The 16,593-nt window shown below is 44.3% G+C and overlaps 2 protein-coding genes across 2 annotated transcripts; both read left to right on the top strand.

Annotated features, from left to right (window-relative positions):
• The first annotated feature begins 6,994 nt into the window (after window positions 1-6,994).
• Window positions 6,995-11,236, top strand: LOC113577919 (uncharacterized). Its single transcript, XM_027010833.3, has 2 exons — window positions 6,995-7,208; window positions 9,819-11,236. Exons 1-2 carry the CDS (start codon window positions 7,195-7,197, stop codon window positions 10,729-10,731), a joined length of 927 nt encoding a protein of 308 aa, XP_026866634.3. The 5' UTR covers window positions 6,995-7,194; the 3' UTR covers window positions 10,732-11,236.
• Window positions 11,237-12,278: 1,042 nt separating this feature from the next.
• glipr2l (GLI pathogenesis-related 2, like) lies at window positions 12,279-16,042 on the top strand. Its single transcript, XM_027010782.3, has 5 exons — window positions 12,279-12,604; window positions 13,355-13,463; window positions 13,664-13,767; window positions 14,500-14,577; window positions 15,101-16,042. The coding sequence occupies exons 1-5, from the start codon at window positions 12,592-12,594 to the stop codon at window positions 15,259-15,261; spliced, it is 465 nt and encodes a 154-aa protein (XP_026866583.1). The 5' UTR covers window positions 12,279-12,591; the 3' UTR covers window positions 15,262-16,042.
• Window positions 16,043-16,593: the final 551 nt, after the last annotated feature.

The following is a 16,593-nucleotide window of genomic DNA, read 5'->3' as shown; positions in this document are numbered from 1 at the left end:
TCTCTTCATCATTCAAGCACTCAAGCAGTCCCACAATGGCCACTGACAGCCTTGATATGTTTGTACATAAGCCACAAAATAAGATCAACTTCGAAATCAAAGAGTTAAAACAGAATATAAATAAATAAAATATAATTAAAACATAAAATATTTATAGCAAAGTGCTAAATTGCTAATTTGTGTTCAATTATTATTGTATTTTAATTATTATTTATTTTCCTTATTTGCTATTTGTGGTCAAAAACTTGAAATAACATTCAAAACCAAGACTTTTATCTTTTTTGCTTTATTGCAAGCTTTTCGCAAACAGAATTTTAGTCTCATACGCCCAGTGATGTGAAGCCGAGCATGAAAAGGAAGTCTTGCATTTAAATATTTTTACACAATAACAAACAAGGAAAACGTTATTCTGAGCGTAAGGTTGACTTCCTTCATATATCACAACATTCGACTTCTCGCAGGGTGTTGTGTTTTAAACTGGGACCATACATACTGGATTGTTTCACAGAATCTAAGTGCTGATCAGTTGAGTTAAACAATATAAGAGAGTTCAGCGAGAATTTCCCGCTACATATCCAAGACCGATCCAGATAGCATAATGAAACGTGCCTGACTTTAAAAAAAAATTTAAATGAATAATCAGTATGACTTGACACAAAGCATACTATCGATTCTTTTGGACATCTACAAAATTCTGACTACTAGTCGAGTACCTTAACCACTGAGCCAGCTAAGTGCCGTAAATGTAAATATACAAAATAAGGTTGAAATGGCCCTGCTGTTAGCAGCATCATATCACAGATCGTGAGCAGGAACGACATCATGATGTGGACAGAAGGCCTTCCTGAAAGAGATTAGGAGGGACCCCATCGATGACTGCACTTGCGACTCTTGGATCGCTCATTTCTGTCACAGTACACCCATGTGTGCTTTTATGCTGCTGACACTGCATTTGCATGAAAGTCCTCTGCATTTTGAACTGGACCAGGAGGGGAAGGGAGATGACAGTGTTTTGAAAGGTAGTCACGCAAACCTGTCGCCTTCACGTTTATTAGAACCTCGGCAAAGGGGAGTCAGGAGTTTCTCTGTGTTTATTTGCATGCTTGAAGTATCGTCAGATGAGTATTTTCAGCAGGGATCCAGCATTAGGCAGCCAGTCCAACGTGAGTCTGACCAGACGGTGCAAAGGTTGAAGGTAAACGGAGTAAGCAGAGCACAAAAGACTAGAAGGGAGGCGGAGAGATAGCGGGGTGGATGACTGAGGCCTTTGAGGCCCTCGCCAGATGCTTTAGGGAGTGTTATCGCCTAACCTTGGCATGTCCTGACACAGAAATACATCAAACCAAGGCACAGAAGAAGTATCACAGAAATACTCAGACACTTCTATGTATGAAACCTGGAAGAAGGTGTGTACATATGGGACAGATGGTAGAATGTGGCACTGTTCTTACTTTCTAGCGTAAAGTCTGTTTGCATGCTTGTGTAGGAATTTCGCCTAGAAACAATTTTTTGCAAACCTTTCTACGCACCATGGAAATCTGGTTGGGAGTGAAATAGAACTGTACACAGATGTGACGGAAGGAGAACATGCATTAATTGTTATGAGTATTCATTATATTATGAAAACCACATATATCAACTGGGTGAGCGTGCAGGATTAAGCATGTGTTACAGTTAAAGACTGGGTGTGCAGAGCAGGGCGTTTCCTTGTTTACACTCAAAAGATATGGGATATATATGAACAAAAAAGTTTCTTCCCAAGTTAATGCGTGAAATTGTGGAAATGTGATCTCTTCCCTCACTGCTTTATCAGATTATCATTGACTGTATTATCACTGCTTTATCAGAATATTACTGACTATCACTGATTATCGGTGCTTTATCAGATTATCACAGATTATATTATCACTGATTATCAATACCACTGCTAGGGTGTGACACTGAGTGTGATAGTCACATTTACACCTCTACTGGCCTCTGTTCTCACCCTGTGACTCCTACATGTCTCTCAAAGTGTGGCAGGTCTGCGTGATCTTCCACTGAGGCGAGGCTGTTTCCTTTGCAATAACTATCTATTGTCTTACTACATGGTATCTTACTCATGACTGTGCCATGTACACACAGTGCCAGGGTGTGAGGGCTGGTCATTACTCGTCCAGTACATAGATACATGATGCTTAGCCTGAAACATGAATTGTTTGTTTGCTGATCACCTGTGAACGGAGCTGTGATATGCAGACATGGGGAAAAAGATGTAGTATGCGGGCATAAGAAACACATCTGCAATATGCGGACTGTCACGACTGGCCACCCTCCAAGCTCCTCTGTCTCTGTGGTTTCTCTGTCTTGTGTAATTGCTGTGGTTCTGTTCCTGAGTTTCGTTTTCTCTGCCCCTCATGATTTGCGCCTGGGTCTCATTTAACTCTTATTAGCTCATGGATTTAAACCCTGTCTTGTTGCCTTGGCTGTTCATTGGTCTCATGGTATGGCCCCTCCCCCCTCAAACGTGTGTGTGTGTGTGTGTGTGTGTGTGTGTGTGTGTGTGTGTGTGTGTCCGTATTGCCACACCCTCTCGTGTCGTTCACCTGATCCTTGTTGTATGTAATTGTCACGCGTGTATATAAGTCTCATGTCGTGTCGTTGAAGTTGTTGGTGTTTGACCAAAGTAGTGTGTTTGTGTGGAGTCGGGAATGTTAAATATACTTTCAAACGTATGCATTTGTTTAACGTGCCTCGTCTCCGCATCCTGTTTAACCCTTCAGCGTTACGGAAACACCGACCGACTGAGGATGCCTGGGAAAGGCATGAAGAAGAAAGGGAGTCAGTGCTCGCCCACAGCCCGTGCAGCGGAGTCTCCGTGTTCTTGGGCACCCTCCTGACTCCGGGTGCAGGTATAACAATTTCCAGTCCTCGGGGTCGGACTTTGTGGACTCCTACTGTCCAGCAGAGATACCTTCCCTCATCCTGGCCTTGCTTCAAGGAACCGCAAGGAGGGAGGAACCCGCTGAACGATCTTGGGGGGGCCCTGTGCATGGTCCAGGATCGGACATGAGGACCGGCACTCAGAGATGGACCCTGCTGGATCCTACGACCCCTGCCTGGGCGATTATTGGGGCTACACAGATTATGGAGAGACAGAGGAGTGTAGCGACGTCTGTCTGCGGTAGGATATGGGTTCCGTTCGTGAGGAGGACACTCCAAAGGAGGTAGAAGAGGACCCTCATAGGGATCTTCCCTCCCACAGTGATGCCAAAAGCTCCGAGAGCGAGGAGCCTCCAGCACCTGAGGCACCGCCCAGGGCACGCCGCCCAGGAGCGAGCAGGTTGTCCCGGGTGGCTGGCAGGGAGGCATCGTCGTCAGAGGAGGACACTTCTCCGCCTAAGGCGAAGAGCCCCAGAGCACATGCGCCTACCCCTAAGCCTCGTGGAGGCAAAAAGGCAGTGGCACCAGTACCCGCACCGGAACCGGGAAACACAGCTGGTGTGCTTCCCGACGCGCATGCGCTGAAACCAGGACAGTCCCCACTACCTAAGCTGGTGAGGAACACTCTCCCCCAAGCAGGTCGGTCTCCGAACCAGCCGACGACTGGGGGACTGGCTGGAGTTCCTTCCCCCTTCCCCGGACTATTGAATGTGTGTGGTGTCGTTCATGTGCCTGTCCCGGTCACCGTGTCTGTCCCGATTACAATAAATGTACCGGTCACTTTGTCCCCCTGTGTGCCCATGCCCGTTAGTGTGTGCGTCCCTGTGTGTGTCATCGTCTTGGTCACTGACCTTCCCCCCTCTACCCTGCTCCTCCTGGCCCATGGCGGGTCGTCCAGTCCTCCAACCTCGCCTTTTGCCGTTGGTCTCAGGGCCTCGCCGGGAGTCGCGCCCTTGAGGGGGGGCTCTGTCATGGTATGGCCCCTCCCCCCTCAAACGTGTGTGTGTGTGTGTGTGTGTGTGTTGTATTGCCACGCCCTCTCATGTCGTTCACCTGATCCTTGTTGTGTGTAATTGTCACGCGTGTATATAAGTCTCGTGTCAGGCCGTGTCGTTGAAGTTGTTGGTGTTTGACCAAAGTAGTGTGTTTGTGTGGAGTCGTGAATGTTAAATATACTTTCAAACGTATGTGTTTGTTTAACGTGCCTCATCCCCGCATCCTGTTTATCCCTTCAGCGTTACAACTGGATGTCTAACCAATGTATGTAAGGCCGTATGTGGATGTATGTAGAGCCACTGTTTCGTATTTCAATCTAAATGTTGTTTTGTGACTAAGCCTGTAATTTGACCGTTACAGCGATGCTGACTCTGAATTTGCGGCAAATAAACCTCACTCATCTCGCACTCGTCCGCCTCCTCCGATATGCGTGCACGAATAAAACAACAAAAGTGTGAGAGAAAAACAGGAAATAAAGACCACAACAGAGGCATAGCTCCACTATGTAGTCAACTGTAGAAGAGGAAAGTACCTGCTAAAATGCTGTTTAGGAAAAAGTCCCTGTAAGACAGCCAGGCCCAATAGTCTCTCTAACAGCCCTCTAATAACTTAGCCTTCATCTTTGGGTAAGTTGTTTCCTTTGCCTTTGAGGCAAAGAGTGTCTTTCCTCTCTGGGTTATCTGTGCATAGCCAAGACTCAGGGGATATGAGTAGAGTTTTATTACTAAACCTGGTACAATCCAAACATCCAAGTCAAAAATCAGAGTCGAAATCTGGGAGCAAACGGTGATCTGGCAAGTGGTCCCAAACTGGAAGGTGAAGCCAGAACGAAAACCAACAGAAAGTCAGACTACCCCCAGAAAAACCCCAGTGACTCTGACATGTGGACAGGGGAAGAGAAACAAATCACTAGATTTCTAAGTATCTTGCGATGACTGCATGGAGTTGTCGGATGTCCAGGAGCCCAGAGAGCCGGTGGGAGTTCCCAGAGAGGGGAACTTTTTGGGTGCGTTCACTGTAACAGGGAGAAAAGGCACTGAAAGTGGTTTGTTGGCACATCATTGTCATGCATGTTTGGTTCTAAGGAAACAACAGCAATTTAGTTTTTACTGGTGACTAATGTTCCTAATGTCCCATCGTAGCCATGTGTCAACAAACAATTGTTGATTAATTTACAGCATTTAGCTGATGCTTTTATCCAAAGTGACTTGCTATTATGACTAAGTACAACTTGAGCAATTGAGGGTTAAGGGCCTTGCTCAGGGGCCCAACAGTGGCAACCTGGTAGTGGTGGGGCTTGAACTGGCAACGCTGAAATTACAAGGCAAGCTCACATTTCACATAAACAGATGACAATGGTCCATCAATTTCATTCTTCCTTCAGAATGGAAAACGTATCTGTATATTTATATCTATATAGAATTAATTCAATTAGCTTCACCCAGTCTGCCACTGTTGGGCCCCTGAGGAAGGCCCTTAACCCTCAATTGTTCAAGTTGTACTCAGTCATGATTGTAAGTCGCTTTGGATGAAAGCATCCGCTAAATGCCGTAAATGCTCACTTCAGTGCTGACCTCAATGTGCAGAGCTTTCACTTCACCTCTGCTCTGCAGCCAGGGTCTGCCCGAGAGAAAGACATGTTTCTTGGCACAGACATACTCCTGTCTTTCACACATGCAAAAAAAAAAAAAGTAGTCCTATAAATGCATGCCTGGAGATATGTGTAAGAGTACATAAGAGTAACATTCCTCCACAGCATTTAAAAATCAAATAAACTGATCAAATATGATGTCATAAATAGGATTCAATAACTGAGGCAAAATGACAATGCAATTTAAATAATTTAATGAATAAATAAATGGGTTCCACTTTAGATATGAAATAAAAATACAGAATAAATGAGCAATAGTGACTAACAGTTGACTTTCCCTCTTTCTCTGTGTTTTGCGTATGACCTGCAGACTGCTGTTTGATGATCTGAGCGAGAACTAAACGCACCCGTGACCCTCGCTGGACGGGAGAATCATCACTCGAGTTGGGTTGGAGGTTGAAGAAAGTTCTAGTCACTAAATGCGAACACCTGCATGTTTAAATGATCTGATAGGTGTAAAACCCAGACACACACCGCCTTCACAATGCTTCATTCAATCCTCCATCATACCTAAGTTATATGAACAAATTAACTACTCCAAAGTTGGCAAATCTTTACCTCCTCATCCGCCAGGACAGCGTACACGCTCACTATGTAGAGCCCCGCCTCCTGTCAAAGAAGCGTAATCGCTCAGTTCCTAATATGCTGGCTTTAAAGTTGCAAATTCAGATATATCAAATATATGGGCCCGATGGCACTCCACACGCCTATGTCATTTTAAAACAAGACAATGATTATCTAGTCAAAGTTTAGTTACAACTCTGTACTAATGCAAAATGGAGAGTAATGGACTGACATTAACAATTGATTAAATGGTGAATTTAAAATGTTGATTAGCTGAGCACACTGGGCAATACGGATACACATCTCTCTTTAAATAATAACCACCAATTATTCAATTATTTATTCTATTAATTATTATTAATTTATATTTGAAAATGTATAAAAATGAGATGATTCAGGATGAGCCTGAAGTAGCTGATCAAATGAATAATGGTATTTGATATCTGTAATGTACAGCTGCTACGAACAGGTTTGTCTGTAGAGGAGATGTGAGTGCAAGCACAGGCTCAGCTGCTCCACATCCTGCCTATATTATCAGAGACGGTGGTTCGCAGGTGCCCAGCACAGTCAGAACCTGCTCTGATTATCTTTAATATATCTTAGAGGAGGAAGAGCTGAAGAAGTGGTCAGAGACCCACAGACAGGGAAGTGTGGAGTAGGCAGAACATACAAACTACTCTAGCAGTTTCCGCAAAAAAATTCATGATAATGATAAACAAATAAGGGGACAAGCCAGAATTGGAAGAACAGTACTTTTTAGGTGGTAAGAGCAAGGATAAACGAAGACTAAATCATGTGCTTTTCTCTCCCACCCTAAATGCTGAGTCTCATTTGCCTACTGAGCACTTTTTTGCACAACATATAAAAAGCCGCTGCTTGAAAACGGTTTGAGGCACAGACCACAATTTACTGGCTTCACAACGAACACGAGCTTACTATTTTCCCCCGCTGTTTTGCTCTCGCCCCGCAGACGGAAGTCTTGAACAGCTCGCAGCTCATTCTGAAGTTTTAGTGTATATCCCACACTAGGGATTAAGCCAGCTGTTTGAAAAGGGGCGACTATGGGTGATTTAAGGTAAAGAATGTGTCTCCTTTTTTAATTCCTAACTTTCGTTAAAATGTTAGTGGATTTTAAATTCGCAGAGGATTTTAAGGTTTTTATATAGGATAACATATCTATGATAAATGCAGTGTACAAATTAGCGGTTCGATGTAGAATGTCTGATGCAATACATATGATGACTTCTCATAAATAAAATGAAAAGAATGTTGTCTATTTTAATCTTTTAAATAGAAGTTGTATTGTAGCGTCGCCGCGGAAGAAGGAGGCACTGGCATTTCTGGTTAGAAATAAACGCTGATTTATTGAACATTTGAAACTGATATTTGAAAAAAAAAATACATCTGAAAACGCTCGCAAACAGTGCGCCGGCGAAGTTAGGCGGAGGGTTACCCCGAGCCCTGGGGGCGTCAGCGAGCACTAACGCATCAGGTGCGTTACAAACACCAAAGGCCATGAATAAGAATTTTTCCATCGACAAAGTGCAGGTCGGTAAAGTTGATTATTGGTAATTCAGCGGATATTCGCGTTTCGCCCCTCCTCTTTCTAAAATTAACGTCTTACATCTCTGAAATTACAGACGAACACAGAACAAACTACAGTATATTTTGTCAAAGTTCTTTGCATTGTTCCGAGTACATTGACCAAAATAAATAGATTAGGGGCAGCAGACTTTGAAGATAGTAAGGGACCGTCTATAAAGTGAGGACACGGTTTAAAAAAGGAAACCATTCCCAGATAGGCTGTTGGTGTTATAAAGACTTAAAACCTACTGATGACGAGAGATTAGATGAAAATCAAATCCCTCAGTTTTTACCTATGGTTATTTTTAGCACTTTATACATTCTAACTTTGGATACAGTGAACTTTTATAACCAATATATTGGTACTGTGATACAGATTTAAAATGACTTGTGTAAACAGACACATCTGATAAACATACTACAACCTTTAGTTTGGTTTAAAAAAAAACAACCAAAAAACCTTTGTAGAAATAATAAAAAAAACAAACTAAAATAGGATATGCCTGGTGTAAACCCCATCTTCACGCGTCGCTCCTGCTCGCTGCGCTTTAGACTTCCTCCATCATGTTGACGAGGTTGCTTTTCATGTTCGCTGCCCAATGCCCCCAACCAGCCCCGGCGCCGCATGCCCGGCTCCTCTCATTCATGCCCGTGTGCTGCATAGGCATGAGTCTTGGCAAGACTCGTGCGCTCAGCTGAGACCCCCCCCCCCCCCGGAACATGTTTCCTTCCCCTTATGCCGAGTCTGCTCCATGTGATGGATTTGAGTTGGACAGACATCGCCTCCCGATTGTCAGGTGCGCCATTCTTGCTGTGACAGTGCATGACTGGCCATAGCATTGACCCCAGTAAATCTGACGATGATGAGCTGCGTCCCATCTACGCTGCATTCGATCCAAACTTCTTGGTGGCAGCCAATCCTCCTGGCTGTAGCATCGGTGCTAAAAATGGTAGTGGTTAAAGGATGACCTAGTGGTTAAAGGATGGTCAATGGGCAGCGGTAGCTCTGTGGTTACAGTACTGGACTTATAATCGGAAGAAGCACCACTGCCTAGTTGCCACTTTTGTTAAACAGCATAGACTTTAAAAAGACACACACAGAATAAGCAGAAAAAGAAACTGAACAGGAAACATGGGGGTGGGTAGCCAAATGAGATACATACTACCATATATAGACACCTTCTAAATGCACTGATTCAACTAATCAAGACTTGACTGGGCTAAATCAAATACGTGTAAACAAAACGTTTACAGCTATTTATGACCAAATAAATCAAACCAAATCAAATTTGGTTGTCCTTGCCATTCTGCTGTCCGCCTCCGGTTGGTGTCCTGTGGTGGACGCCACAGTATGTTTATTTACACGTCTTAGATTTATGAGTTATGAAATAGATATTTAGATTCAATATAGATATTTACCTGCATATTGTATATTTAAGATTTAGTTTAAATAGTACAATATATTTTAAATATAATCTAAATATTTATTGGTCAGATTGGTAGTTTGTAACGGCATGAGTGCCGCAGGGCACAACTTTAGTTGTGTTGATCTTGAGAAATGCATGACAAGATAATTATGATTACTTAATTATCTTTAAAAAAAATCAACAGACGTGAACAATTTTCACACAGTCAAATGTAGAAAGAACACAGAGCTATAAATAGCTCATTTCTGATGTTACCGATCGCCTTCACTGAATCTAAGTTGAACAATATATCTTCTGTATTTTGTCTCCAGGTTTGGTACCGGAGATGTGAGAACATGTTGAAGAATATTGAGACACCCACAAATTAACGTCTTTTATATAGTACATTATTATATGAATTAATAGATTGATGAATTAATAGATTGATTAATTTGTAGTGAATGTTGATCACAGGAAACCAGTGGAAATTAAATAAAACTGGAGTAAAATGCTCTGACCTTCCTGGTCAGGATATGGGTCAGTGCATTCTGAACTAGCTGAGAGAGAGACCATGCCAATCGGCCAAGAACCTTATTAAATCATCATCAAAGTAACTTAATCCTGCATTAGTTTTTCAGCATTATTAAGTGTTACTATGTATATTATTGTTGTAAAGTCTAATTTTTTCCTTCCAGATGCACTCCAAAAAAATGCTTTAAACGGGAGCATTTGCCTTTGTCAGAGTTGAAAGAAATCTACAAGGAGGACCACGCCTATCTATCGAAGAGCAACATTCCCCTTTATCCCGAATCTGTGCTCTTCAGAATATCCAGAGTATGCCATGTGACAGGGAAAAGTGGCTTCCGTGGGATCATCGAAGATGGTGGATTCCAGAAGCCTGCTCAGGACAAGACCGAGGACAAGACCGAGGACAACTTCCTGTGGTGGAGCCTGTCAGTGACAAAGAGTGAGATTGCATCTGCTGAGAAGCGCTTTCTCAGGTGGAAATCCAAGGACGCGGACTACAACCAGTCTCCTTTCCTGGAGAAGTTCACCACCTCCCCGGCGTTCCAGAGCGAGTCTCGCTACGGCAACTTCCGCTTCACCTTCCCTTTCCGGAAGCTCCTGCGTGAGTACGCCCAGCGGTTCTGCGAGGACTCCGCCCCCGTCCTGCGTGTTCTGTGCACTGAGCTCTACCGGCAGCAGATCCTCTACACCGTGCTGGTGCATCCGCGGCACGTCCAAAAGTACGGCCAGTACCCTCGCCTGCCCCTTTACGACAAGGGCATTTGTGGTTACCGTCGGGGGCGCATGTTCTGGTTCTGTCAGTCTCCCTCAGACTGTTATCGCAACCAACTGAATATGGATGAGGAGAACATGTGGGCAGAACCGCTCAGTAGTCAGGAGCAGGAGTACTACGTGTGGGACCACGTGGCCGTGGTCTTCCATATGGAGCCAGATTGGAAACTAGCCATGGAGAGGAAGTGGCTGCTCAAAAATGTGACGCTGTGTGAGATAGCAGAGCCATGTCGCCGGAGGCCAGAGGACCAGCTCACTAAGAAAGACGCCGAGGAAGTACTAGAGGAACTGAAACGCAAACATTTATGAAATATTATATTTATTCATGTTAAGGGCAAATGATGTATAAACTGGAAGCTCTCTTCTCCAGGTGTAGCATACAGCCCCATCCAGGTAGATGCTCAGAAACAATTAGATATTCTAACATTCTAGCATTACAGATCCAGTCTTGCTTGAGAATTGTAGCTTGGTGTGTTCTTCCAATTATGCCCACTAGATGGCGAAAAAAACGTTTGCTATTGTCGGTACCATTAGCAAATGACCCTTCTTTACTGCTCTGACAGCCGTAGACCAATTCAATATACATTGTATCCATCACGGTGTTATCGCTGCTCAATTCTTTTATAAAATGCAATGTAAGCTTATATTTCAACTGTTATTTCTTTGCTAACATCCATTTACTGTTATTTTAATGCCTTTAAAACTTCTTCTGTCTTCTGCTGTTTGCTCGTGCAGTTGTTTTATGCACCCATGATGTGAGCACAGACTACTTTTCCTAAAAGCAACAAATAAAAGAAGCAAAACAGAAACCAGCGCCTGTGAATTTGCTGTGAATTTACTGTCTCCTAGTCTGAAGTGTCCATTCCTGCTTGCTGCTAGAAAAAAAAAAATTCATGTGCTTTATAATCTGTTTCCTGCGTCTGTGTGCAGTGGTTTGTCTGGTCATTTAATCTGTGTTTTGGTGGAGCTCAAGGCAGCTGTGGCTGTCCTTCTTCTGAGGGACAGTTTCCCAAATGCTCCTAAAGTAAGCGTGTAACGATCGCAGGAGCTCGTAAGGCCAGAAGCCCAGACCCGTGTAAGCGAACGGGTGACGGTCGCGTTTACAGCTGCGAGCGCGATGGCAGAGCAGACGCATCCACACCGCACATGGAGTCCATCAGCAGCTCCCTGCCTTTCTGACCTTTTCGATGTTTCATCAAGGGTCGAGAAAGTTTTGTCTGAGCATTCCACCATAGCTAAAATAATATGACACAATGGGAACAAATCTAGGTAATATATAATCACTATCATTAAAAAATGTAATACCAAACGACTCACTAATACACACGTCTAGTCAGTTAAAAACGGGCATAACCAACAACGTATCATATTAGTGGCCGTCCGTTTCTTCCTTTGAATGTTTGAGCTGAATGGTAAAGTCTCCAACACTCTGACATTCACAGCACTCAGCAGACGCGCTTGTCCACAGTCATTTACAGGGGCACCTCGTTGTTCATTGGAAAATATAAGCGGCTTGAGTGGGGAATAATGACTCACTGTTTCGGTTTAAGAGTAAGACACAATATAGGGGGGGGGGGGGGGGAGTCTATTTGCTGTCTGTGCCTAGAACAGAAGCCTTTAAGTAAAGTAAAGTTATGGATCACAAACACAGCCTTAGTTTGTGCACTGGCTGATATGTGTATAACTTTAGAAAAGTCTGCTCTGTGTGTGTGTGTGGGTGTCTGTCTTCCTAATTAAATTTTATAGCTGAGGTCCCACACACTTTCCATCTGAAGGCAGCAGTGCCAGCCCCATATATGGTCACATGGCTCACAGTGATGATGTAATCAGAGCGGAGACTCCCTTCTCCGTTCCACATGCTCAGAGAGAGAGAGAGTGAGGAGAGCAGGAGAGCAGGAGAGAGGAGGCCCAGTGGAGCAGGAGGGAAGCGCTAGGGGCAGCAGAATACAGAAATGTGGTGTGTTTAGTAAACTGAAGCATTTCCACTGGATACCAGGAAGAGGAGCTGCTATATTTTACTTGTGTGAAAGAAAACGGAGAGAAAGAAAGAAAGAGAGAGAGAGAGAGAGAGCGCAAAAGAGGGTGGAGTGAGGTGATCTATCGCAGCAGCCGCCAGGGACTGAAAGGCCAGCAGTGTGTGGGAGCCAGTAGCAGAGATCTCCCCTCGTCATGGGCAAATCAGGTAAGAAAGCTGCGTCATACGTTAGGAGCAGTATTCACCTCCTGTTGCAACTTTTTTGTGTGTGTGTGTGTGTGTGTGTGTGTGAGAGAGAGAGAGAGGGACTTTCAATCAATGCATTGTTTGTGCGTCTGGTATGATGTAGCCTGATTTATGAATAGGCCTTGGTAGTTGTCACAAGTGTGATTCTAATTGTGTTTGGTTTGGGGTGGTGTTAACTTCAAATGTGAAGTCCAAGTGGTTTAAAGAGCCATCTGATATTCTTGGAGTCTTGAAAAATGAGTTCATGCTTAGCATTTTTATGTAGTCGTTGAACTATTGCTATATATTCTTTGGAAATGTTATTATATTCTTTGGACCTGTTATCTTGCACCTGGTGAGATATCTGAAAAAGGTAGGAATTGTTTACCAGGATTTGGAATGTGGCTTTTTCTTCATAGTTTCATGCTTCTGTCACTTCGTTATCAGGAACTATATGTGAAGTCTTGAGCCTTTCCAGTGAGCGTGTGGTACAGTGGCTCCTCAGCGTGTGAGGTCGTGCTAGACCTTGCTTCGGCCCACTGTTCTCCTGCTCGGACTCAAAGTGTACAGTCAGCGTGAGCCTGTGTGTGCGTGCGGCTCAGTGCGCTAACGTACACACACAAAAGGTCCTTTATTGGACGATCAGCACATCCCTGTTCGGTGTAGTCTTTGCTCATTATTGCCAGCTGCGTCTCTCTTTCCCTGACCATTTGTCTGTCTGTGTCTCTCAAGCCTCCAGGTTGTTTTGTGAGGAGGTGCTAAGGAGTCATAATGAGTACAGGAGGAAACACCAGGCCCCGCCGTTGAAGCTCAGCAGTAAGCTCTGCAGAGAGGCGGCGAGGTGAGTCCCGGATTGCTCATCTACGACGCCCCCCCCCCCCCAACCAAACCCTCATCTCGCACTACCTTGTTACCCCTTGATCCCCATGCTACCTCATTACCTCGGCTCCGATTCATTCTGCTCTTCGCTTTGTCTTCTCGTCAGCTCTCATTGAGTCATTTTCACTGTCTCGGTTAGGCCTGACTATGTGCATGTTGTAGGTATGCCGAGAGCCTGGCTAGCACCCGGATCCTTAAGCATAGCGCTGAGTCCAGCAGGGGAAGCTGTGGAGAAAACCTGGCCTGGGCATCTTATGATCAGCCAGGTAAGATTCTGCCTTTTGGCTGTTTTTTGATGTATAAAAAGGCCTCTCCTCTCCATTCTACTCCACTCCACAGCTGGAACTGTTTTGTAGTGACGGTCTCCATGTTAGCTTTCTAAGTTGATGACTAAGCAGAATGGAATGTCTGGACAGCCCAGGGTGATTTATAAAGTGTCAGACACTTATGCATTATGGGTCATATAGAGTTTCCCTTGGCCACAAAGCCATATTCAGTCTGGGGAGCAATGGCTCGTCAATAGATGTGCTACAAGGTTGTTCTGTTCAGTAATCTAATCAAACATCAGACTAAGACAACAAATAATTATTGCTTAAGTAAATAACAAACTTTGGGAGACACAATTTAATCCATAAATGTCCTAAGTAATAGAGTAAAGGTACACACTTACATTTAAGTGTGTTTTTGTTCTTGATCAGGGTGTCTCCTACAGCCCTCCAGGCCTGCAGCTTTCTAAACAGGGCTTATACAGCACCTTCCCACCAGGTGAACACAGGTGGTGGAGCAGGCACACGGGCTTTGCCGGTTTCCTTTTAATGCCTCTGTCGGTCAGCAATCAGAGACACCAGATATGGTGGCACAATGGAAAACTGACCGCCACCTTCCCATCTGAACTGAAGTCACGCACGGTTCTACGCTCTTGTTACAAATAATGACCTTTGCAAGATCTTGTCTGTTATTTATTGCTAATAGCTGTGTGTTGGTGTGTGTGCGCTCAGGTAAGGATGTGTCTGATCGCTGGTATAATGAGGTGAACCAGTACAACTTCAACCAGCCTGGATTCTCCTCTGCCACTGGTGAGCATGCTCATGCAATCGAACCCTGCACACATCTTGGCTGATGCGTAGCATGAGCCGCTGATCGCTGAAGTTCTAACCCCTAGGCCGTTTCCTCAAACTCCCCCCGATGACTAGTCTCTCCCTGCATACCACATGCACTCATCACGGCTGGGTCATTAGCCTCCTGCTCTTTGAAAATGGGGGGCGGGGAAGGTTTAAAAGGAAGGGGGGGGGGGGTGCAAGAAGAGTCGAGGAAAAAGGGATGGATGAGGAATGTAAATGTGAGGATGAGGTGGGAGGAGCTCTTTACATTCCCACCCACTCTCTCTGCCTCTATATAAATATTTAGTTCTGTACTAACACAGCTATTGTGAGGTTTATATCAGGGATGCACACCACACACACACACACACACACATTAATATGCAAGGGCACGTGCATACACGCACACCCCGAGCCAGTCACATATCTGGGCGCTCCCTCGAGCACGCCCGTCGCACGTTAACCAGTGTGAATAACCTCAGTGTCCTCTCCATTCCAGGGCATTTCACTGCCATGGTGTGGAAAAGCTCGAAGAAGCTCGGCGTGGGGAAGGCTGTAGCCTCTGACGGCTCCACCTTCGTGGTGGCCCGCTATTTACCGGCGGGCAACATCACCAACCAGGGCCACTTTCAGGCTAACGTCCTGCCCCCTAAGAGCTGACCTCGGAACAGCCGTGGCTAGAGCGCAGATGATGGGGAGCTGAGAGAAGAGTTGGACGCAGGTCTGAGAACAGCTAACGAATGCCCTGGATGGCCAAACATTATCAAACACACTGACCATGATATGAAGTATTTAGTTCGTCTTAACATGTTCAAATGTACTTGAATGCTAAAGCCGAGTCCATGTTCACAAAGATCACCCATAAGACATCACGCAGATTTCCTGAGCAAAAAGTAATGTTTGCTGGAGGTTTCAGTCAAACAAATTAATCTGTGCTAGGGAACTAATCTTTGCGAACATGGAGATTATTTTATTGTGTCTTTAGGAACCTTTTAAGAACTTGAAAATTGATGTAAGCTCATGTGTGATATTGGGTTTGTAGTTGCAAGGCACCTGTGTGTCTCTAAGACACCCCCTCCCTGCTATTGTCCTGAATTGTTGCTGTTAGGTGTCAGTTAAGGGGAAACTTTAAACATCCTCAGTACTGTGAAAAAAACAACAACAAAAAAAAACTGTTGTACCAATTCTCTGTATTTCCAGCTGTGGTCTGGGTGACTTACAACGCTACATATTTTAACTGGTTAGGGTCTCTCTGCACAAGCTTGTCAATGCTACAGTTAATTAGTATTACAATAATATTCCTCTATAAATATTTACATTTTCCAATGTGTTTTCATAGGCTGACCACGTTTCATATCTTGCACAGAATTTTCATTAATGACTTTTTGAATTCTTTTCTTTTTAATTATATAATAAAATTGCAACTGTTTTTGATGTTTAATGTAGTAGATGTGTTTTTAGAGGTTTCACAGCCTTGTCCAGGAATTGCTGCAACCCCAAAATGAGCTCCCAGCTGCCTAGGAGAGTAGGGTACCTTCACCAAGTCTGTGTGGCAGAAAGCATCACTTGTATTCTTGTTGCAATTCTTGCAAGCTGCAGCGATTGCTAATTGGAGCTCACTGGTGACTCCTCGTTGTTCTCGTGTTTAATAACTCGTGTGTCAGAAAACCCGAATTGTTCATCTTCTTCAGACAGCGTCCTGCCGCACACGGCCATCTCTTTCGTTTCTCTAATTATATTTGTCACAGCATTGGAAAAATAAGTCATCCAGTCTCTTAAATCATTATTTCTGATGCAGTTTGCATTAAGAGCACTTGGTATTTGGAGTGGTTACGAAACTCACTGACTGGAAAACGTTAGGAAAATAACCGTTACATGTGTCGGTGGCTCGTCCGTGTTTCATTTCTCCCGCACTCTAGTGTCTGCGTCTCGGACTCGGATTTTCTAATTTCAGACAGAATCGCGCAGGGGCTTGAAGGTGGACGTTATTAG

The sequence above is a fragment of the Electrophorus electricus genome, chromosome 1, assembly GCF_041902795.1.
Source record: "Electrophorus electricus isolate QZ-2024a chromosome 1, ASM4190279v1, whole genome shotgun sequence".
Lineage (NCBI taxonomy): Eukaryota > Metazoa > Chordata > Actinopteri > Gymnotiformes > Gymnotidae > Electrophorus > Electrophorus electricus.
This window is presented reverse-complemented; position numbering and strand designations above follow the sequence as displayed.

Bases quoted from the DNA above. Each gene is read 5' to 3' on its own strand.
- glipr2l (XM_027010782.3), top strand. The intron at 13,464-13,663 runs GTGAGTCCCGGA...TGCATGTTGTAG, and splicing joins CTCTGCAGAGAGGCGGCGAG to GTATGCCGAGAGCCTGGCTA. The intron at 14,578-15,100 runs GTGAGCATGCTC...TCTCCATTCCAG, and splicing joins TGGATTCTCCTCTGCCACTG to GGCATTTCACTGCCATGGTG.